A 25,647-nucleotide genomic window follows, 5' to 3' on the forward strand; every position below is an offset into this window, starting at 1 on the left:
CGTTTTCAGAAAAAATGTAAATGCTGTGGTCTCCGCCAAAAACGTACGGACTAAAAGCACGCATGGTGAGTTGTGACCAGGGCTTGAGTTCATGATGTACCACTGTGAGCAGTAATCTGCACTCTTCCCTGTCTAGTGCATTTGTAATCACATTTTCATGCAAATGTGAATGTTTGGAAAAAAAGATTGATGCTTTTTTATGCTATTTAAGGTTAATTACACAATATAAAGAATGAGTACAGAAGCATCAAAATTGTTATTCAAAATTCTGAAATTATGCAATTTTTAAATTTGAAAGTGGTTTATTCATTTAATTTCACTAAGATAGAAAAAGCAAATTAGAATGGTTAAAAACACAATCAACAACACATGCAGCTTCATTAGTTTGCAATAAGTGAACAGAATCTTTTGTTCAGGTATTGAATAATGTTGGCAAATATGAGTTAATAACTCCCATGTCAGCTTTAGTCTGGTAGGACAGTAGCTGTTGTTTTGATGTTGGATACACCTCATAGACTTTCTTACACTGCCTCATGAACTGGTCTCATGACCTGGCATCATAAACCCTTCACTGTTTGTTTGTTTGTTTGTTTGTTTGTTTGTTTGTTTTTTGCTGTCATGTTTCACTCTTAAAGTTGTGAAGAAAGCACAAAAAAGAGGCAAAAAACATGTTGCAACAAACAAGACAAACATTTCCTGTGCTGATCCATATCTCTCTTATGACCTAAGGAATGAATATAAAGCACTGATCCTCTCATTATTGCCTCACTTCCTTTTCCTATATGTTTCTGTCTAATATGAAAGATGTCACTTTTGCTTTCAATGTGAACAGCGGCTTTATTGTGAGAAAATATCACACTTTTTAATTAGCAGGAGTTCTACTCATATGAATTTGCCTATTATTCACGACTTGAGAGCTGACTGCAGGTACAAACAACATATAAGGATGTTTATTCATGCCAATAATTTTCTACATCAAATTTGTATCCATCAAAAGGTCATTTCTGTTTCATAAACATATTTGAGAAATCTCACAAAAGCATGGGTCTGTACATTAATTGGTATGTTCTAAATGTCACGAATTTACTATAAATCATCTTAGTCTGAAGTCTTGATGTTGGGCATCAATAACAGAAAGAAAAACATGTCACCAGCAAGGAGATCACTGCTCCCAATGCAGGTGAGATGCTTTTCTTTTTCTTGATTAAATCGATGCATTACTGCCCCATCAAGAACTGGGGTATTTTACTGTAGAAATCATCATCTTGCTGTCATTGGCACCTCTACCATTCTACTACATATCTTATACTAGAGAAAGATAATATAGAATGGGTTAAATTCATGTAATGAATTTGGACAAAATCAGAAAGAAATTCACATAAAAAACCTTGCCAATATGAGAGAAGAACAGGAATTCTAATCTTCTACACTGTGTTGCTGGTTAAAGAGTCAATCATAAAATCATCAATAAAGAGGTTTTTGGCAATTCCATCACGAAAATAAGTAACTGAACACAGCAGGGATCAAATAAAGGAAAATGCTTTCCCTCTACCCATTGGAATAACAAATAATAATCCTTATCATAAATGGATACAGTATGAAATCACTACAAATTTGGCTTCTAGAATTTGATTGGTTAAACACTTTTTACTACCTCAATTTCAAACTGATGACACACAAATAAATTTCTACTCACCTCATCAGTATCATCTCAAATCTACATGTCAATACATCACCATCGGCATCCACACATCAGAGAGCCTGCATCAGGGAGCCTGATCTACCTCATGATCTTCCTTACTTTAAGGAAACCCATTATACTTTTGCAAACTGCTTATAGCAACATAATCTTCCCCACATTACCATGGCAACAGCATCCACATGTGCAGCTAGATGAGCACTCACCTGCAGCCTCGGGGCACTTCATGGCAGCGATGTGGCCAGCTGCCACATCACGCACATCAACCAGGGGCAGGTTGACCTTTGGCACCATGGGTGGATTGCGTTTGAGCAGGCGCTTCAGGATTTCTGTGCTGGTGGACTCGTTGGAACTCAGAATAGGACCCACCACACCTACTGGGTGCACCACCACCAACTCAAACTTTTCATCCTCTGTCACACCAAGGAATAGAGAATGAGAGAGAAAGTGAGAGAAAAGACTATCATCACATAATTCTCTTGAACTATTTTCACAAAGAAGACCTTTTCCTTACATGTAGTCACTCTCAATATCACTATATATGTTTGAAATTTCATAGTAGCAAATATATAGATAGATAGATAGATAGATGAATAAATAAATAAATAAATAAATAAATAAATAAATAAATAAATAAATAAATAAATAAATGAATAAATAAATAAATAAATAAATAAATAAATAAATAAATAAATAAACAGAACCTGAATTCATCCTTTTCTTGAGGGTGGTAGGCATGTTCTCTCAGCTTTATATCCCATGAAATTTTGCAAAGAAAAAAAAACTAAACACAAAACCACAAAACTCATTTCTGTGAAGATTAAATATCAAACAAACTAATCAAAAATGTCATCAAATTTAATATGGAAAACATGATCATGGGAGGTCAAGTATCCTTTTTTTCCTGTGTCTCATTACCTTTACCTAATCTTGATCATTCAAATACTTCTCTTCTTTTTTCTTTTTTCTTTTATTTATCAGAAACATCAACACTTAAATACCATACTTGCCATGGTGTTTCCACAATCATTATTACTTTTTATTTTTTTATTCTATTTCACTATTATTTTTTTTTAAAGGCTTTGAGAAATCCAGCGTAATGCTGAGAAAATATCACATTCAGGGTCATGCCTAATACTGCAGATCTCAATGTTGGCTTGGATCCAACTGACTCCGGGAAGACTAGGCCAAAGTTTGGAAGAGGTCAAGTGAGATAGAATCCAAAATAATTGTGGCCTGATAAAAAAGGACAAGATTTTGTTTTTTCTCCATGGCCTACAAGCATGATTGTGCTCTTTAATCATGAATCCACTGTTTGTTCAAATTTACTTTAATGATGGTGCAAGAACAAACACTGACAAAGGTACGCTGTATACATTAGAAAATGACAAATTTAAGGAATCAAAGTCAACCTTATACTGTTCTTTTGTTAGATTTTGCCTCACCTCATCAAGTTAATTAACATGAACAAACAAATTAAATCCTTTATATATATATATATACACTGTATATGTATATTCATTTCAAAATACCAAGTGCACTATATCTATTCAGGTTTGCCATGAACATTTCAACATAAAACTCACCAGAAACTTTATGATTACTGGTGCTTCACAGTGATTTCAAACAGGCTAAGTCATTCTTACATATTAAATTCCTTAGTTCTAAGCTATGTAGTTATACAATACTTAAGTATAACCCTGCTCTATTACACCAGTGCAATGAGTAACTTTTAAGACATTTCTTGCCAAACTACACATATGATAGCATAACTTAAAGCTCTAGTACAAGGTCATAATTTGTAATGGATAGGTTTAGGAATTTATATGGCCTAGGAAAAAAGCAAAAACAACAGATTAAAAAAAAATACTGGTATCAATCAGCCTTGATGAGTGTTTAGGCATAAGATGCAAGTCAACCTTTGAGATTCTGCACAAAGTCCCAAGCTGCCTTCTCTGCTAGCGTCTTGCTCTTTGGGTACGGCGCCAGTTGGTCCACATCAGCTGGCCAGTCTTTCTCTGAATATTCCTGGTTTGCCAAGTTGCCTGCACAACAATACATGGGAAAAAATGATAAAGAATTGTTTTCTCTGCTCGTGCCAATATACCAAACATTTACAGTGCTCCCACACTTTAATTGTCTAGATCCTACACAGAGATTTGCTCTGGAGAAACCAAACCTTTTGAAAGCACATGCGCGCATATAGCATAGGATGCAGAAAGAAGTTTATTGCTCAGTTATAGGCATACTGGTATGTCACTGCACGTAAACACGATCATCGTTTATGCGCAAGTTTGCTCAGCAATATACATGTGGCTGTACTAGCTGTACGTAAACAATTAAGGTTGTTTATTACTCTGCGGGCACAAAATCAAAGAGGTGCATGCGTCTAGATCTAGTATTTATAGGGCCTAGACCTATGGAAAATGCATGTAGATCAAGGGGCCTATGTACTATAACAATTCTTGCAGGTTCTCAATGGATGCACAGGTATTGGAATATAGAACTCCAAATACTAAATTATTCCTCATTCAGTTCTATTCACCAAGGCTGCAGGCCGAAATGAAACAAAACAGCACTTTAAGTATCTGTCATTCTCTAATTAATCCAGTATAGTGCATAATAGAGCATGCACTATCTGTATAATAGTATTGGTAGGGGCAGATATGTAGCAAAAATTGGTCGAAATGCTCATATCTGGCAGAAAATGTGAAATTTTGCACAGAGGGGTATTTTGGGGCACTGATTTCAAAAATTGCTAGATCCATGAGATTTGACCACTGCACTAGTGGGTCCGCCACCATCTTGAACTCCAATGCAGCCACTATCACGAAATATTTAAAGATCCTTATCTAAGATCAAAATAACCTGTGGCACCAATATATTTGGTACACACGGGCTTTTTGACATGCTAAATTCAGCGTAAAAGGTATTTTAACATGCTGGGTTATAAAATGGAATAATGTGATGTGTCTGACAATTGGTATATGCCCACCATTTTGAATTCCAATATGACTGCCCAGATAAACATGACTGACATTCACTGGCATGCAAAAAAGTGCATGAATAATACTTAAGTAAAACACAGTACACTTTCACTGATGTCTCAATGTACATACAGCAGCCCGCACTCAGTGACAAATGATGGGTAGCCAAATTTTCAAACCCATGATAGAGATTCAATTGTGGAACCACCATGGCAACGCTCCAACATGGCAACCATATAGAAAAATTCAAACTGGCTGCCATGCAGCTTGTTACACATGTCAAATCAATCCATCATTGAAATCAGCATGATACCATACTTTTTTGTACCAGATTTCAATGACCTATTATATGTCATTCAGAACTCAAGACAGGGATCTTTTAATCTTTTGTCATGGCAGCCATATTTGAATTCAAGATGGTGGCTGACACAGTGGTCAGATCTCTTGGATCAGGCAATTCTTGAAATCAGCAGTCCCTAAAAATACCCTTGGCCTTATATTCAAAATTTCACACTGTCCGTTGGAAGTGAGCATCCTTTTCATATATCTTCCTCACTATAAATGGATCCACATAAATGCTCACTTTTTGAAGCATTTCAGAATTTTGTATTTGTATTGCTTCATGATACTTCAACTTCTTGTACGAATCGTTAATTCTACTTTGCAGTAGATTCCAAATTGTATAATTTGGATATGGAACTTGAAATGATTGAGAAACATAATTGATATTGACAACCACCTTTAACCAGATTTTTACCTCCACCTTCAGGTGAAACCTAGTCAGCGGAGGTTACATTTTCGGTTCTGTGTTTGTCTGTCTGTTTGTGTACATAATAATTTGAGAACAGATGAACAAATTTTCATCAAACTTTCAGAGTGTGTTCATAATGAGGTAATAAATAAACAACTGTTGGGGTCATGAGGTCAAAGGTCATAGGGGTCATAAGGGACATGAAATAAGCTTAATCTCCCAATAACTCAAGAAAGGATGATTAGATTTTCACCAAACTTGCAGGGTGCCTTTATAATGATGTGAGAAAGAAACTATTAAATTTGGGGGTCATGAGGTCAAAGGTCATAGGTCGCAGGGTCATTACGGTCATAAAATAGGCTTGATTTCCCAATAACTCAAGAATGGATGATCAGATCTTTACCAAACTTGCAGGATGTCTGCATTATAAAGTATTAGAAAGCAAGAAATTTAACAAAACCCATTTGGATCATGACGTCAAGGCATTGGATTATAAAGGACAAGCTCCCAATAACTCAACAACGGATGATCAGATTTTCACCATATGTACTGTGTAGATGTTCCTGTACCTCTATGTTTGCATTTAAGATACTGCCTACAACATGGTGATATTTAAATCATGGCTGCTTAGTGGCAGAGGTCTGCTTTCTTGGAATGCTATTCTTGTTTTACATGAATGTGAACATTGCAGTATTGGAGAACTGCTTGCATAACAACCATACTTAAATCTCAACAAATGGAAGTATTGTTATGCAATGCTTTTTTAAGCTTGCTGTTACATCTTTCCCCTTCTTATCCCCTATGTACTGCATACGCCATATATTTCGCGAGTCTAAATTTTCGCGAATCGAGAATTCCCGATGATTTCGCGAGTGGTTAAATTCACGATAGTGGAGTCTTGTGCTGAACAGAGAAATGTACAAGCGTACCGTACGTCACATCCACATCGGGATCAGAGTCAATATTTTTGCATGTCTTTAATTTCGCGAAAAGCACCTGATTCGCAAAATTCGTGAAATATTCGGCGTATACAGTACACATGTACCCTCATGTACATACACATACAATGTCATAAATATACATCGAATACATCCATAATGAAAAAAAAAACATATTACACCCTTGAAATATGCAAAATTCATTTAATATTTTCAAAGCTACGTGATTGCTCTCTCTAATCAATTACTTCTTGAAATTATAGTGGCCACATATAGTGTAAATCAGAGAAACACACAATGCACATTATACATGTGAAATTGAAAAGCTAGTATGGCAATTAGTTCTTCAAGATCAGGATGCACTTTGTAAGTGACAAGCGTCAAATATGCATGATACTCCCCATCACCTTAATGGCTTGGCTCTTGAATGGAAACCAAGGATGTGAAGGAGACAAATTAGCACTATGGTGAATTGGACAGAACTTTATACAAAGGAGTGAGAGAAAGAGAAGTGAAAGACAAGAGAGAAGCAAAAGATGACAAGAGCATTTAAAGAAAAGAGAGAGAGTTGGGGAAAAGACATTAAGAGAGTGAGAAAGCTTATTAATCATTAGATAGAGGGAGAGACACCATGAAAGTATAGACCAATGCTGTCAAAGTGAGGAAGAGAGAGAGAGAGACAGAGACAGAGAGACAGACAGACATATGCACAGTGCAGGGACATGTACATTGTTCTTCAAGGACATAATTATGCATGCAGTGACACAAGGAATATTAATTAATCATGAGGCTCCCCAAGTAGGCTGGATTATTCATAGCATCATGCATCTGCAGCATGAACACCTCAACATGTTCACGACTTATCCCAAGTGTGTACAGCCAGGGTTCCATGGGGGCAAAATGATAATGTGTTGGAGCATGCTTTGCTAACACGTGAGGGTGGCTCTAAAAAGAAAGCTAGCTGCACTGACTACTATGGTATACAGATGATATCAGACACCAAAAACCTGTAGCATCAAGTAACAAGAGTTTTATGCTGGCTTGACAAATTTTGAATTTTTTTTTGTGTGTGTGTGTTTTATTGATTTTCAAAAACAAATCATACATAAAATTAAAACAATCAAAGCAAAAAAACAAAACAAAACAAAAACATTTGACCTGAAGTGGTGAGCAGCATGGATTGTATTCCACTCTGACTTAAAAGGAAACTCTATGTCAAGCTGACTTTGATAATCAGAAGAAGTGAGGGGAACAGAGCAGTGAAAATTTCTTTTCTTCAGATTCCCCACCCCCCCCCAAAAAAAAATAAATAAAACAAACTGTAAAATAAATGGAAATCATCAAATCACATCTATTCTTGCACAACACTGTTGAAAGCTTCCATCATATTTTGCAAAGTCTATGAACTGCTGATACTATTGCCTAAAAATCTCAAAGATTGGTTTATGGATGCAACAACATTTTTTTTTGGCAACAGTTTTTCTCGAAAAATAGACATCAATACCAATTCATTCTTTTTTTATTCTGAACAGATTTCAAGCAAGAGGTACAATCAATTATTTCATTAATTGATTCACTTAAACAAATAAGGAAAAAAAGGTTAAGATATGTGTACAATTGCAAATGGAAGACTTGTAAATCACAGAAACCATCACCACATCTTATCTAATTTGCATGTATGTGGTTGGGACTGATATCACCCCTTCATCAAACCATGAAATTTTTATTTCCATTACTCTAATCTCTTTTGTATCATTTTAATGAAATTTCCCTTATCTATGTTAAAACCAAATTTATTCTATTCAATAAAGTCACTGGTAAAATTGAATGGAACTTCTTTGAAACCATTGTTGATACCATGGGAAGTCTTACTAACCAGTAGTAATGGCAACATTAAACTTTACAAAATTGTAAGTTACTTGACACAAAATGGAATGAATAAAAAATGAGCTATAGAATAAACCCTTCTTTCTCAGCTCTCCAGGGAACCAACTTGTTTCTTTACATGGTCATAGACTTTGTTCACATGTCCTACATCAGAAGCAAAGAATGTCCAGAGATTTAGCAATCACAGTAGTGTAGATCCTGGAGCAAGATTACAGTAGATATGAACAATTACACAAGCTTAGCAACTGTACCTACTGAAAAACATAGGACTTTTTTTTCTGAGGCTACTTTCCTTCCCATTGATGAATTATGATTTCCAAAAAACAAAGGGATTTCATATCACACCTCTTTGACAATACAGCTGTGGGGGTATTTAGCATTTCCACACATAAGCTTCACAGATCACCTGCTCTTTTAGGCGAATTAACATACAATTTTTGCCTAGAGTGTGCTTCTTGTTGCTAATGGATTTAAGTTTGCAGGAAAGAAATTCTGTTTTTAATTTACTTGATCCAATAGCCAATGGCTCCTTCAATAAGATTTTCACCCTAGCAAATATCTCTGAAATTGCAGGTTAATAAGATTTAAATCTTCTCTACGCAGAGAGGGGATAGCAGACATTCATTCTACAGTATGTGGACTTCACAGATGCATGGAAGGATGACTGACACACCACTGCACTGTCATTAACACACAGCTATCCTGGAGTCCTGCTGGAATGTTTGTCTGGGAATTATATTGTGGGTCTGGCACAGGAAAAAAAAAAGGCGATAAAGAAGAAGGAAAATACATGAAATGATGATGTATATGCCAGCCCATTTTATGGCCTAAAGGGCATAGACAGACATCATCTGGTCTGTTTGAGTGTACTATGCAACATGAGAACCCTATGCTGCAAGAGTATGTAAATGTTGGTGTCTAGTGTGAGGCATTCACTGGATTGCTGACTGTGTTGACAACATATCCAGTCAAAAGATGCAAAACATAGGCTGCGTTCATGCGAAACTAGAATTGCGTTTCTAAACACGTTTAGTCGCTAAACGTGTTTAAACGTGTTTAGATGCGTTGCGTTCATGCGATTTTTCCATTTAAACGCGTTTCAAAATGCCGATCTGAAACGCGGAAAAAAGGGCGTTTTGAATCATGATTCTGCCAGAATCACGATCGCAGAAACCGCATGAACGCAACCGTGATTTCAATCATGATTCTATGACGTCATTGTGTGCTGTGCGCATGCGTGTTTCATGGGGTATCCCATGCACAGCTTCTAGGTCTGTTCGCGCGCTTGTGTACGTCTTATGAATCGTGTGTTTTATTGGTACCATACTTGCACTTGTTTGTTTAGACATCAACGCCATACACCATTTCTATGCTAGTATCTAATGTTAACTGTTTAATATAATAATGCATGTAATTACTCTCCGATTGAGTTGATAAAAGTAATAGCTGCAGCGCTGTGTCTACCAAGGGAAACAATTGGAGAGATGAAGAATTAGGATTATTCCTCGATCTGTTCCTCCATCTGTGGGCAGAGCCTGAATGCCACAGCTTATCGGAAAGTATTCGACGAAATAAAAACGTAAAGGCCTGTACAGCTGAAATAAGGAGGTCTGGCTCGAGTTGCAGAGACAAGGTCAAACTGCGCAGTGCGCTGCGCAATGGCAAAGGATGAGCTGAGCCAGAATCAGCATTGCAAAAGCCCGCATGAACGCTCTTCCGCTGAGACCGTGATTTGAAACACCGTTTTGAATCATGATTCATGTTTGTGATTCTGGCTACGAAATTCGCATGAACACGGCCATAGTATACCCTGAACAAACAGTTGCACAAGAGAATAGAGAGAGAGAGAGAGAGCTGAGAGAGAGTGAGAGATAAGGGGGTGGAGAAGAGATGTCTTAAATAAAATTTACAATCACTCATTGCAAAGTAGCCCATTTTCTTCCACATGGAATGGCCACAGATTTGGAATAATTGTGACCCTCCATCACAAAACAAACAAAAAGTCACCAGACATGGATTTTTAGTTAAGAGAAGATTCTGAAAGAGCAGACTTTAAGCTTTAAAATGATGCAAAATTCAATTCAAATGGACTCTCCTTACCTATCCTAATATTGGAAAGAAAGCACGCATTCTGGAAAGTGTGAACTGAGAAAAGAGGCTCTGAAGTACAGGGTCTACTCAAGTGCCTAATCTTTACCAAGCCAAGCTAGCTGTGTGATGAATGGAACAAAAAACAGGATGTCAACCACTGGAGCAACAACAATAAAGGGATTATAAGATTAAGCTGAAATTAAGCATGCTTTATCAACACATTCTGTAGATGATTAAAGCCAACTTTCAAAGTAGTTGCATCATACTTTCCAAAGTTAATAGAGTTGAAAGTGAAGAGTATGGAAAGGGTTTTTCAAGAAATAAAAAGGGGACTCTTCAAGGCACACCTTTTCAAACTATTCTACCAGAAAGTGTTCGAGAAAAACTGCTAAAAACACAATTTCCTGTTAGTTTTATAATTCCAAACTTTAGTATAATGTAGAAGAAGACTTGCTCTTTCAGAAAATATAAAAAACTAAGGATTGGCTGGGTTGACCTATTTTACCTAATTTCAGTCCTCACACAAAATCAATGAGTGTGACTTTTTGTTGGTTTTGTGATGCACGGTCACAATTAATTATGAGGTCCAGCTGATATTACACTGAAATGAAAACAGGGTTATATCATGTTGTCAACTACCAAAAGTAAATCATTTTTTTTTCTCACACTGACATATTATATCTATGCCTTTGACACACTCCATATTCTGCTTTCTAAGAAATATTGGGGGAACGAGCTTTCCCTCATACAGGACCAGTACTGTGAAATTTACTTCCACATGAGCTGAAAGACTCAAACTCTGTAAAGTCTTTTGGGAGCCACCTAAAATCCCACTTGTAGTTGTTTAAGTCTGTGTTTTGAAGAAAGGCATTCATATCTTCTCCTTCTTTTGTGTTATTTTCAGTTTTTTTTTGCTCAAGTGCCTTGAGTAGTTAATCTGAATGGAAAATGGCATCATAGAAATTGTATGTATCATAATTATCATTACCACTACTCTACCATGGCAATGGATATTTCCATGTTTTCTATGTGTATTACGAGTACTTTCAAATTGACATTCACTACTGCAAAAAAAAAAAAAACTTTATCACTACCTTTTGTGCTTTCTACCACACATCTGCCATGTCAGTTTAAGGGGATCTATTCTCTACCTCCTTGGATATGAGTTAGTGGGAATTAAATTTCCAATCTTGATTTATTTGGGAATGATATTAAGAAATCAATGCAACAGATCATCAACAATATGGGTGATATTAGAGAATAGATGAGAAACTTGAAAACTACATTGAATATCAGTGAGTCATAGAAACCTGGAACCTCAATATGGTAACAAGATCACAAGAGATTCACATACATGTGTAGGAGAAAATTCTATGATCATTATGTACACAAAGAGATAAAAAACAGGATACATCTTTATAAAGGGATCAGTTTTCTGTTTTCCATGATATGCATCAACATCATTTCCGTATTACAACCTGCTTAGAGTTATAAGCATGTTCCTTTCAATTGTGGGAAAATTTAGACTTTAGGGACATACTAAAAGCAAAGCATATCAGAAAATGCTGCCTTTATTTCCTTGCAGCCCATCCTTAATTAAAATTTCATGAGAGCTGGGGAATTGTGGCTTTGATACTAAATTGCATGGACACTATCAAGACTTGATAGCTATGGAGATAGACCTTTGTTAATTATCTTAAGATATTACTGTGAGAAATTCATCAATGCTGTATGCCATGAACTTTTTTTCCTTTACCTGGTGGTACACTGTACAATGAGTCCCAGTCATGGCACAAGAGTCATTTGAAAGCTAAATGCTATGATGCTAAAACACTATGAAGAGCAATTCTGGCTAGAGCTAGAGGGGGGTAGGGATACTAAATATTACTTTGAAAGCTAGATTTGTAGCTATAAAAACTGGAAAGTGTCAAGCAGCAATGCACAGATGGCACAAATTGTATTCAGGATGTTGAATCTCAGAGTTGTTTATTTGTTTGTACCTCTTCACTTCTTAATTTTACAGTTATTGTTTTGCCACAGTTCTGTGGAACCCAAACTCAGCACAAATGCTGGTTGAATTGCACATTCTACACAAACCCACTTATACTATGTGACAAACACATTTTCCACTTTGCGTTTCTCACTGTTCAAGGTCAGAAAGAACACATTATCACAACCTGACAGCTTAGATAAGTTCATAACAGTAATCAATTTACCAATAACTGCACACATGGTCCACCAATGCAAAGTTTTCAGTGCTCAAATTTTTCTATCTGCTTCACACAAACAAGATATGCCGATCTTGTGCGAAAAGGCAGTAACGTCAGAGAGCATTTTTGCACATTTCCAATTGAAAATAAGGAGACAAAATATCCCGTCTTCTCTCTGAAATGTGTATTTGAATATCATCTCATCGAGTCAAGAATTCTTTGATATGATACTGTGAAAAACATTATATAGGCCTAGTCAGTTGGGGCAGGCAAATTTCTAACTATAGTTATTCTTCAAGATTAATTTGAAGTTTTGAACTTCAGAACTTCAGTGATTAGCTTGTATTCTAGATGGACTGAAAATTGGTGATCGGGGGGGGGGGGGGGGGGGGCGCAGAGGAGATGGCTTGGGTACGGATTGGGACTCACCACAGATTGCCAGTCCAGCACTGGTCAGGACCACTCGCTTTACTTTCCCATTGGCCACCACTGCCTTCAGGACATTGGTCACCCCTTCCACCGCCGGCTTGATGACCACATTCTCATCCGCAGGAACAGACAGGGGGAAGGGAGATGCTGTGTGAATGACATACATACAGCCATCCACTGCACTGCATCATGGAAAACAAATATAACAAAGAAAAGCAGCTGATAATGTTAATAAACATGATGAGGCGAAAAGTGAAAACAACAACATAAATAATTCTACCACTAGTCCTCCTACTATGCTACAACTAATTTTGATAATGGTGATGATGACGATGATGATAACGATGATGATGATGATGATGATAATAACAACAACAACAAAGAGACATCAAAGAACAAACATCATGATCATGGATGTTTGGCACTAATGATCTCCCGCTTTAGATGCTAAATCTTGCTATTTTGAGAAAAATACATATCCTGCAACTTCACAAGGTAGACAGTTAAATGTCAATGAATGAATTCATGATAAAAATTCTCTATTGCAACTGTTACTTGTCTGATAAACTGACATGGGAAAAGAATATGCCCGGTTTAACAGAAACCTGCATTCCAGATAGCAATAAGTATCTTTATGAATACTTTGAATCTTTATGAATAATGATCCCCTGTTGAAACCAACTCAGCTGGTCGGGGTTTTCCACCACATGATGTGGAAATAAATTCAATTCAATGCAATCCAGTTCAACAGTTCATTTTCACAAAAAACTCCCAAATTTGTTCTGGCCATGAAACTGTAATGTGGGTTTATTTCTGATATTCCATATCGGGACAATTCCCCCCCCCCCCCTCCAAATACTGGTTAATAATACGGTTAGAGTAAAGATTAGGGTTAGGGTTAGGTTTAGGGTTAAGATAATATTCAGGATCAAAATTAGGTCAAGGGTCTAGGGTAATTGTTCAGGGGGTACTTGTCCTAGAACTGTGATATCCACATGCCAGCCAACTGCAACAAAACATTACAACCTTGCTCATGATCTTGCTTGCTGAACTATCAAGTCAGAGCAAGAAGGTTTTATACATGGAGTTCCAACTGGCTGTAATTATTCAAACAATTGTCAGATTTCTATCGATGTACAAAAAGAATTCCACAGGTGCACTTGTGCCTTTGATGATCGATGTTCCAAGCCGCCATCTTGCTGAGCAATCTGAAGATTCATTTTGAACGTTATCATTACGTTGGCCATATTTTGCTTATTTATTTATTGAATGACATGAAATTTCACTTGATAATAAAGCATGTAAAACAAAAGTAAATTCCATTCAGAAATTTGCTCAAAAGTGTAAATCAGAGCTGTATTATGTGAAAATGTTTAAAACCGTACCATCCTAGAAAGCTGGTTTTATCACTTTTCCACTTAATTTCCCCAAATAAAACTAATATGTAATAATCTTCAAGTATAATTCTTTATTGATAGATATATCAGATTAGTGCCCGGGTACGCCCAGTCGAGTAATTTTCATCTTCATTTCACCATTTTTTCCTCAATTTCTGTTCGCGCATCCTCGTGTCTGTACCACCTACCTTTTATAAGAAGGGATAGCGAAAAGTAATTACCATCACAAAGACATATCTTCCTTTGAAAGTGGCTGGTGATTATGCAATGAGACACTGGTCCATTGTCTTCGTATTGGCACGGCAGATCCTGTTTGGCACATGCTTCAAATATTTTTGAGCTGCGGCTTCGAACATAGATCAAAAGGAATAACTCTGTTGTTACTCTATCTCTTTAACCTCCTTGGTCAGAGTAAAGCTTCGTAGCCTGGTGAATTTCTGCCAGGATTATGAAACATGATTCTATTAACAAGGTCTTTACTTTCAATTTGTAATACTTGTACCCTGATGTTTCACTCTTCTTTGAGATAGTTAAGTGAGGTTTTATTTCCTAATGGCTTTTCATGACAGACTGCTGTATGTTCCCATATATAAACATAACATAAAATATATTATAACATATAACATAACATAACATTTTAACATAATATAACATAACATAACATAAAATAACATAACATTTAGGATAACCCAACATTAACAAAACATAACATATTAAAACATCATGACCATATGTGTTGACATCACATGATGCGAGTTGTCATTTTATTAGTCAGCAGCTGAGCCAAATTTTTAAGAGCAGGCAAAGAATACTGTGAACATATTTTAAAAGCAAATTCTCTTTTTCAGATGCTCATATTGCAGATGAGTTAAAACAGAGCAGATGTGCAGGTGATCTCCATTTCTGTCTCATCTTTCCACTTCAGTGGAATCTTTTACAGGGCTATGAATGCCTGCATCTCAGACATGGTCCAAGAGACTTGCACGATTCAATGCTCCAGGGCTGATCAATCATGCAAGTGTGATGCCTTCATATCAACCTAGTCAAGTGTAGCTCTTGGTTATGCTTGTACCATTACAAGTTATACTAATACACTATAAGCTTCTTCAGACACCACCATTGCTGCTACAATTACAACATATAATTTGATATAATACATTTATGGAGTGCTTCATATAATGAATACTAAGAGAATCTACACACAGCAGTCTTCGCATAATCAGGTACCCCTTAATAGAGTAATCTGCTTAATTGACACACAGGATGAACAAACAGTTTTGAGGTGCGTTACATTCATCCGACAATCACATCAGCATTTTGATTAAATAGGCAGAAAATTTCTAGTTAAACCTGTTTATTTGCATAGTTTCAAGCAGAAGTCTTTGAAATGGGCGTAAATGGAAAATTCTCAAGAAACCTTAAGGTTCTGAAAGACAATAGAGCACTTAGGCTTAGCATGTTCAATGAGCAGGACATACACGATGGATTGGTCATATCACAGGCCAGTAACTAAGATTTTCATGGGGTGAAAAAGTGGACCTTTTGATAAAGATATCTGTACAGGGTGTATGTACAATGTATACATACATTTAAACAGGCTTTCAGACATGCAAAAAAGATATTCCTAGTTTTATGACATTCGTGAATCAAGAACACATGAGAAAGGGTGAATCGCCCGAAAATTTGTATGGCAAAATAAACTGTTGGTATTGACAGCATGAACTTGAGTTCTGTTCTTTTATTTCTATGTTATTGCACCAACACATGGACAACTTAATATACTTGTTTGGCAAAATAAACAACAGTGAATGAAGTGCTGACAGATATCAGGAAAATGCAAAGTGGACCCTCCTTGTGAGCGAGAGGCTCAATCTAACCCCCCAGACCTCTCCCCAGTTACAAGTCTGTATCATTACAAGTAAATGCAGAAAATGCATTTGCTTGTAATAAATTCTGTGAATGCCCTATATAAATCTTAGCACGAGCAACATACCTCTACATGCACAGTGACACACTGATCATTTCTACATGCATGAGCCTAGCCAGCTCTCAAGAAAAACGAAGAATACACTAACTCGGCTGAGACTCTAAACCTGTCTTCATTCCGTTAACTGAAAAATAAACTTTTGGTTGCAGTAGAATTGCAGCAGCATGTGACTGCATGCCAAGAAAAATAGTCTAGCTGCACATGACACATTATGCTAAGTAGCAAAAGCCATGCATGGGGCTCGGATGACATGATGTTGGGGCTACATTCATGCAGATTGTTTACAAATCTATGCTGCAGACTCACGTAAATGGGAAATAAAAGAAAGAGTATGAGAGAGAGAGTTAAAATCTTGTTGACAAGTCATATGACAATGTATGTCCCTGCTGCATATCATTAAAATGATATGAAAGTCAAAACAAAAAAAAGTTTGGGTTGTTGTTTTTTTCAACAAGATCTACATAACTGCACCACCATACAAGAGGCATTAAGTGCCAATTGCATTTTTGTGATGAGCATTGGCATGATCATGTGACTTGTATATAAACCAATAGGAGAGTTGCAGGTGATGACATCACTGCCTCTCTTTATTTCCACATAGGTTCGGTTATTGAGTGAAAATATCTGAAACTTTAAAATCCCATAATTTCAATCTAATGATTGACTTTGATAAGACTTCTTTCATTTTGTTTATCTGATTATACTCAAGTCATTCTCCTAAACTTTAACATGGTGTGAAATTTGCACTTTGAAGTACAAATGTCTTTTTCAATTGCATTAAATCAATTTTAGTGCAATAAATGTACTATACTAGATTTAGCATTATTTCATTTCAAATCTGACTTTCGCGAGGTTTTTATTTTCGCGAATTTCGCGAGTCAGGTGCTATTCGCAATATTAAAGACACATGAAAATATTGACTCTGATCAAGCTATGAATGTGACGTACGCTTAAATACATTTCTCCATTCGGTACAGGACTACACGATCGCTAACCAATCGCGAAATCGTCGGGAAGTTCCGATTCACGAAAATTTAGACTCACGAAATATATGGCGTATACAGTATTTCATTTTGTAGAAGACAAATAAACATCTATTGTGTGAACTTATAAAAGCATTATATTGTATTACATTATATCATATTGTACTGTATTGTTTTTTTTTTTTTTTTGCAAGCCACTATTAAGGACACATTGCATCATTAAAGGACAAGTTCACCTTCAGTACATGTGGATTGAGTGAATGCAACAATATAAGTAGAACACATCAGTGAAAGTTTGAGGAAAATCTGACAATCCGTTCAAAAGTTATGAATTTTTAAAGTATCTGCGCAATTACTGCTGGATGAGAAGACTACTTCAGTGTGTGATGTCACATGCATACAACGATATAATAAAAAATAAAAGAGAATTTCACAAAATTTTACTTTTTGAATAAAGTGCACATTTCTTGGACTTGTTACTGATGTATGTTAAAGAAAAATTATTCCCCTCGCCTTCTAAAAGAGAGAAGTCGAGTGTTCTTTTGTTATGTCAGAAAAGTGAAAATAAGGTGAATTTTCTTTATACTTTCTTTATACCGTTGTACTCATGTGACATCACAAGCTATAGTAGTCTTCTCATCCAGCCATGACTGAGCAGAAACTTTAAAAATTCTTAACTTTTGAACGGATTGTCGGATTTTCCTCAAGCTCTCACTGATGTGTTCTACTAATATTGCTGCATTTACTCAACCCACATGTCTATGAACGTGAACTTGTCCTTTAACTGACAACATGCTATGGCAGATGAATTTTTACTGCTTTAGATTCACACATATTCTTCAACACTCAATCACTCAGACATGAGCATGGCAGCTCTGAATGAAATTTACACATGATATTTAACTCATTGAAGACTAGTCTTGAGTATGATCAGGCAGGTGTCTATGGGAAATGTATGTTTCTGTATAGCAAACTCCATTTATCCTAAACAGGTCAAAAGCACGTGAGTTTGAAAACAGAAACGTAAAAATGACAAGTTGTTGAGCAAGTAGGAACCCAGAATTTGAGGAAGTTAAAGAGCTCTGCAAAAATCAGGAAATAATTATCTCTGCAAAGTAGGAAGGTAACAGAATAAAATGTAGCTATATGAATAGGAAGAAGGGAAACAAAATGAAAATGAGGAAGCTCGGATGATACTGTAATAACTGCTTACTCAAATCCTGTCATGAGCTTGACACTTTTATTTAGGACCCTACTCATGATAGAGCCTTTTGACTTTGCCTTATTTAAAGAGACTGTTTCTACTGAGTGATACAAATTTGAGGTGATGCAAGGTGATGCGAGATGATTCGCGGTGATACGCGGTGATGCATGGTGATGTGAGGGATGATTTCCAGTAATAACGCAGCGGGTAACTAAATTTGCAGTGTACCGGTACCAAAAGTCTTTAAATATTGGGAGATTTCGCCCACATTATTTATAATTGATCATCACGCACATAGCAGATAAAGTTAAAATACTAATACATATTTCATTTCTTGATCTAGTTTGTGCCACCTTGATTCTTGTTTACCTTCCCATATGGCAGTGCTTGCACTGTGACCTAAAAATGTGACTTCTGCCACAAGTTCCCTCGGTCTCGATCATCCTGCATTACTGCATACTTATCAGTAGAAACAGCTCAGGTACGCATAAAATACGAGGTAATGCTGGGGGCAAAAAATTCACGATGATCGAGAAACATGCTCAAAGGCAAGGCCTTCAGAGAAAACATTGATAACACTGAAAAGGCTACCCTGGGTAAACTAAACGTTGCAGGCGCTAACTAGGATTTTACTTTATTTCATTTATTATTTTTTTTTTTAATTTATTTATTTATTTATTTATTTTTTTTATTTGTGGGGGGGAGGGGGCTCAAAAAAAAAAAAAATAGAAAATGAAGCAACCAAACAGAGGCACAGAGTGGGAGGGGCATGGCCTTATGCAGGATTTTTTTTTTTTTTTTTTTTTTTTGGGGGGGGGGGGGGGGGACAGACAAAGGGACAAAGGAGCATAGCGACCATTAATTAAGCAGCAATAGCTCACTTGAGCCTTGAATTCTTTAATTGATGCCGCACGCCATAAAATAACCCAGGGTACCATAATGCCCATGTTTCAGCATTGTGTAACTCCATCTCATGTTTGTAAGATAGACATTGCTATATGACAGCCAAAGTTTAGCAATTAGAAAGAATTGATCTCTATGCCAATTCAGTACTGGTATGACATGTTTAATGTAATTACAATGAAAACGTTAACCAGAAAAGCACTCAGAGAGCGCAGACCTCCACTAAGATAGCCACTCATTTCCAGCTATACATGAATGCTGAAAGTCGCCCAATTTCCCAATAAGTCTTTTGTTTACGTCATCAGCTGTCAGTAGCTGCGCGGTGCCTCACCCCAGCACAGGCCTTAGTGCATGCATGTAAATCTCAAATATGTGCAGCTTGAACTCTCCAAGTTCATGGACCCTCTATGCCAATAGATCAAAAATCCTTCAAAAATTCACAAAAATTTCTGGATCACTACCAAAATTTGGTCATATGTTCCTTGTGTCATTATCAACTTTTCCTGCAAGTTTCATTCAAATCTGTTCACAACATTGTCAGTTATTTTGCACACAGACAAACAAACAAACAAACCAACCAATGCCAATGAAAACACTAGAAATGTCGCTACAGCGACTGGTTATACCCCCACCAAACAACATTTCATAAGCTTTGGTCAAAAAACTGAGGAAGTAGTTAAATCCGCAAGATCTTTCCTTGATCTTCTGCCATTAATATGCCGTTACCATGGCAACGTACTTTCGGGTACTGTCGAAAAATGCGTCTTGCACATCTACAACCAAAGGCACACATCTGTACCAAGTTTCATGGAAATTGGGCAAAAACTGAGGAAGTAGTTTGCAACACAAAATTTGCCATCATTTTGGCTCATAATATGTGAGCTGTTACCATGGCAACATACTTTTTGTCACTGTCAAGAAATGTGTCATGCTGACCTATATCCTAAGACAAACATTCAATATGAATTCCTGACCATGAGAATTGGAAGAACACTGATGAAGCAGTTTTGCCATGAAGCATTTTGCCCTATATTTTACCAATAACATGTCGTTACCATGGCAACGCACTTCTTGCCACTGCGGAAATATGTGTCTTGCACATTAACATATTCAGATGAACATCTGTACCTAATTTCATAAAAATTGATCAAAAACTGTGGGAGGAGTTCGCGACGCAAGATTTGTACCCATTTTTGCCCATAATATGCCGTTACCATGGCAACGTACTTTTAGGTACTGTCAAAAAATATGTCTTGCACATCTACAACCCAAGGCACACATCTGTGCCAAGTTTTATGGGAATCGGTTGAAAACTGAGGAAGTAGTTCGCGACGCAAGATTTGCAACGGACCGACCGCCCGACCGCCTGACCGCCCGACCGACCGTCCGCTGATTCCTATATACCCCCTTCAAACTTCGTTTGGCGGGGGTATAATAACCTCCTTCCATGGCATAGGCAATAATACCTATTACAATCATTGAGGGAATGACTGGGAAGAAACTGGCTCATTGAATTGTGCAAGAAATGGTCCTAGATAATTTCTGATCTTTCCTACAGTATCATTGATTATAATGACACACAAAAAAAGCTTGACAAAGTTACAGGGTTTTGAGGGAGTGCACACACTTTGATACTAAAGCATCACTTTCTTAAATGAAAACAAACAAACAGACAAACAAACAAACAACAGACACTTAGAATTCCATTTTTAATAATAGACAGGATTTAACTTCCAATAATTTACATTGGGAGACCCAAGAGTTCAGAGTGTTTTTGTTATTTTTTTTTTACTCTAGTGCTACAAAATTTTCTTGTATAAAAGCACTACAAAATTGCTTTCATACATTTTTTTTTTTGCAACCCAGGGTACAGCACTAACAAAACTGGTGCCCCAGGGAACAAAAATCTGCATCATTTACTGCTCAAATCATTTTAAAATCTAATAATTATCTAAGGACAGCAGCTGAGTGGAGAATGGTTTGAACATTGCGTGGAATTGCATAGGTGGCACTAAATTATGCAGAAACTATGATAATTTTTGAGAGTGATAAAAGTACAAAAGAAATATCCCTACAGTGACTTTTTTCTTTGAGGTAGTATTGTCAACAAAAGTCCAAATGCATTGTTATCTGAACATAATTTTCCCATATTACCTGGTAATCATTGTTTTTTTACATTTGGAGGGATTGAAGAAAAAACTGTTTACTTCATGGCTGGTCTGAAAGCTGATTGTCTGATTGCGCTAATGCTATACCATGTACCATCTGTATAAGTAAGTCGCCTGAGATTGTGTACTGAGAACAAAGTATTTTTGTTCAGTTCTGTTTGCAAGCCATGGAAAGTAGCATAACTTATGGTTGACTACAATATGAATACCATAAGCATAATATCATTTATGTCAATGTACAGATCCTGTGTACTCTCTTAAGTATTTAACAAGAACTGAAACCAACTCTAGTTCCTCTCAATTCACATTAAGCTTTCAAAGTTTTCAGAATATCAGTAGTCCTCATTATCATAACATTTGGAGTGGGTAGGGATAGTCTAAAAGGCAGAAGAAAAAAATGCCACTCCAGCTTACAACATAAGTTGCAAGAATTCAAGCAGTACTCTCAGTTCCTAGTGGATCTGACCATCTGATGGCTTCTACACAATAATTCAGTAGACTGTTCTCAAATGTGCGAAACAGTATGCACAGCTCTTGAAAATTGATTTACCTTAAGCTCTCCATTGGTCATATAATAGCTGGTTAGATTTCAGCAGGTGAGTGTGCAACTTCAGTCCAACTAAAATTTAAACCAGTCAAATATCCTTCAAGTTTCATTTCATGTTTTCAGCAGTTTCTCCCCATGCCACTAAATCTAAACCTAACAGTATTTCAATTTCAATTAAAGTGTATTAGCTCCATCATAAAAACATTCTCTAGTCCTATCATGCTGTGTTTCCTCAAGATGGAAATGTTGTCATGCAGGACTATCCAATAAAGGGAAGACTGTTCATTTTAATGGCAGGCATGGGTGGGTGACAGAAAAGAGGAAGGAAGATACTTCCTTGCAATCAATCTGTGCTCTTGAGGATCGAGACCATGGAGTGAATATAATGTGGACACTTTCCCCTCAAACATTGCCAAATGCACAACATCCGTCCTCACCAAATGCCCAAATCCTGACTTAAGTTTCATTGGTGTTGCCTAGCTGTGGTAACATGAGGAAGGCAACTCCCTAAAGAGTTTCTTGAACTTAAGTCATTAAATCAGCTTTTCCACTGACACTTTTTGTTGTTGTTGCGAAACAAATCAAGATGAATAATGAACAGCAATATGCACTGGGTTCACATTGAATACATAAAACAAAAACAAAAACAATCTACTTTTCATTGAATGTAATAGTAAAGAGCATGAATTTACTTGCAGTATTAGGAGTTGATGTGTTTGACAAATATTTACAATGACAGACGATCTGGCAAAAAATATGTTAGCACATCAGAGTAAGTGTGCAATGTTTGTGCCCATTCCATACCTCTTCCACGACTCCTCATTCTCCAGGTCTGCCTCTACGAGCTCCAATTCATGAGCAGCGTCTGGACAGAGTCCTTTGAGGTGCTTGATCCTAGCCTCATTGGCCAGGCTCCTGACTGTGCCCCTCACTGCACACCCTTCCTCCTGCAGCTGCTGTACAATGTGGGCTGCAATGTATCCTGATGCACCTGTCACCAAAACTCCTGGATGCACAAAGCAAGGTACAGAGGACAAATCAGGCAATGATAAATCACAATAAAGTGACACCATGCGACATCACCATATCAATCAAGTGACAGGAATGTGTCAATGCTTGGGCACAGTAAGAATTCTTGTGGATGGATCTTTGCATTCAGAGAGGAAAGGTGTGACATGATGGATGGGGATATGTGTGTAGATTCTATCCTCTTCTCATCCATTCATTCAAGAGATGCTATATATATTCAAATCATTTGTCTTTGAGGAGCTGTGAGGCAGCATTACCCTGTGTGGTTTTTTTCTACTACTACAAATATACCAAGTTCCTCAGATTTTCATTTGCATCATCATAATATACTCATGTGTCAAATTCTTTGATGAATCTTATTTTCAGTTCAACAGCTACAAATTTATGACGTGAGAATTTTACCTCATTTCCTCTTACTGCTTTAATTGCATATAACGTGCTCCATAAAGAGAATTATATCTTGCAAATGCTGAAAATTAAAGAGAAATCTAAAGAACACACATTGCAGATAAACATTAAAGGGGTTTCAGTAGTTCAAAGCCAGCATGTAATCTTCTGTGCATTCAGGGGCCACCTATTGTTGTGGGGAGTCCATTCATTGGACTACCAGTAAAGTCTCTTTTTATCACTCATTTTATAAAGAGTGTAACATTCTTTGTATTTCACACTATAAAAATTACTTTGTTCATAAATCTGGGCAAGATACGTGGTGACTTCTCACCATTACATATCCTCTGATAAAAAGGTAGTTAATTCTTTCAAATACAATGAGGACAAAATACTGTATTTCCAGAGTGCATACAACAAATGAATATTGGTTTTTATGCAACTAATGGCAGTTTCTTAAACTGGAGAAAAATTACACCTTGAGTAAGGTACATACAGGATATCATGTGTATTGGATAAAATACAGACCCTAAAGCTGTTGCAGATTGCTCTAGATTACCATTAATCTAGTCTTGTTTTTGCACCACATCATTGCCTTGCTTTCACATATTTAAAATCATTTAGGCCTAACTGTTTAATGGAGGCTGTCTCCACTAATGTCTCCCAGTCACCTAATAACAAAACATTAAGATACAGTTGATATCTTAGTTGCATTATAGAGAGTAATGTGATAAAGTCACAATTTTGCATGATAGATAATTATTTCGATGTATAATTTCAAACCTAGAGCTCCGCCCAACAAAACTACTTTGATGATGAAGGAAGATGATGTAACTTCCTTTGCAGTACTGACTTGGAGGATAAAATAACTCTCAATATTCTTAGCAACATCTTGAAAGGTTCTGAAGTATATGAAAAGACTCCTAAAAAAAAATCAATATAGATTTATCTATAGTCATGGGTTCCAAACAGGAAGCTATAACCATGTGAATGTCAAAAGCCAGCCAAAGTAGTGATTAGCTGATGATTAAAATATAGCAGCAATATTCATTTGATTGTGGAAGTGTATACATACTCTCTGTACTTATGCTTCTTACATGGATTGCACATAAGATGTTATCAAGTTCTCTTTTTGTCACAACTGCCCATGATCATATCACAGATGAATTGTCTCTTTTCCACAAAATGACAAAGGACATTTGCAACACATTAGTGTAGGCTGTTGCTTTCTATTACAAACAAGTTTTGGACGTCTCTGTTAAATTCCTTTCTCGCACAAGGAGATAGCAGTTTGCCATTTTCATACTTCAGCACTTGCTCTTCTGACTTCACTGGTCTACATTTATGGTCATAAGATGGACACATGAACATGGGAGAATAAAAAAGATTGAAATTCTGACACTGCCTGAATATCTTAAAGGGATGGTACAGGATTGGTGGAGCTCAGGATTTGGCTTTTAACTTTTTGCGAGATACCAAGAAACCACTTCTGAAATGGTACAGAGCATGCCATTCTAAGAGGAATTCAAAGTTTATTTGATGAAAATCGGTTTTGGAATGGCTGAGACATCCATAAACAAAGTAAAACAAAGCGATCCTAATAAAATGTGGGTCCCACATTTTATTAGTATTACTCTGTTTTGGGTATCTCAGCCATTTCATAACCAATTTTTCATCAAATAAAAGTTGAATTCCTCTTGGATTTACATGGTCTTTCATATTTCATAAGAGGTTTCTCATTTTCTAACCCGAAAATGTTAAAAACCTGAAGTTAGGTCTCAACCAAAACTATATGAGCCCTTTAATGCTACATGAATTTAATGTTCTGTATTAACAAAGTGGACCAACAACATTCACTTTGAAAACACTCATGTGTTTTAATATGATTATCAATTTGATCATTAAGCAAACATGCACAATGTTTCTGCTTTGAATACAATCTTCAACACTAAATTTCCTCTTTCAAAATGAAATCATGATTTTTAATCACATCTGTTGCATCAAATGTGGGAAGCTGAAACAATTTAGCAATGACTCCTATTAGAAAAGT

At 36.6% G+C, this 25,647-nt stretch overlaps 1 protein-coding gene across 1 annotated transcript in view; it reads right to left on the reverse strand.

Annotated features, from left to right (window-relative positions):
- Positions 1-25,647, reverse strand: part of LOC139711880 (uncharacterized) — a 76,739-nt gene that overhangs the window by 16,509 nt on the left and 34,583 nt on the right. The window contains exons 2-5 of the mRNA XM_071623729.1: positions 22,986-23,187; positions 12,993-13,174; positions 3,619-3,744; positions 1,906-2,112 (exon numbers count right to left, since the gene is read on the reverse strand). Coding sequence (XP_071479830.1) covers positions 1,906-2,112; positions 3,619-3,744; positions 12,993-13,174; positions 22,986-23,187 — 717 coding nt within the window. The remainder of the gene's footprint in view (positions 1-1,905; positions 2,113-3,618; positions 3,745-12,992; positions 13,175-22,985; positions 23,188-25,647) is intronic.

The sequence above is a fragment of the Diadema antillarum genome, unplaced genomic scaffold (genome assembly GCF_040938485.1).
Source record: "Diadema antillarum isolate AM-2024a unplaced genomic scaffold, OU_Dant_1.0 seq00001725_RagTag, whole genome shotgun sequence".
Lineage (NCBI taxonomy): Eukaryota > Metazoa > Echinodermata > Echinoidea > Diadematoida > Diadematidae > Diadema > Diadema antillarum.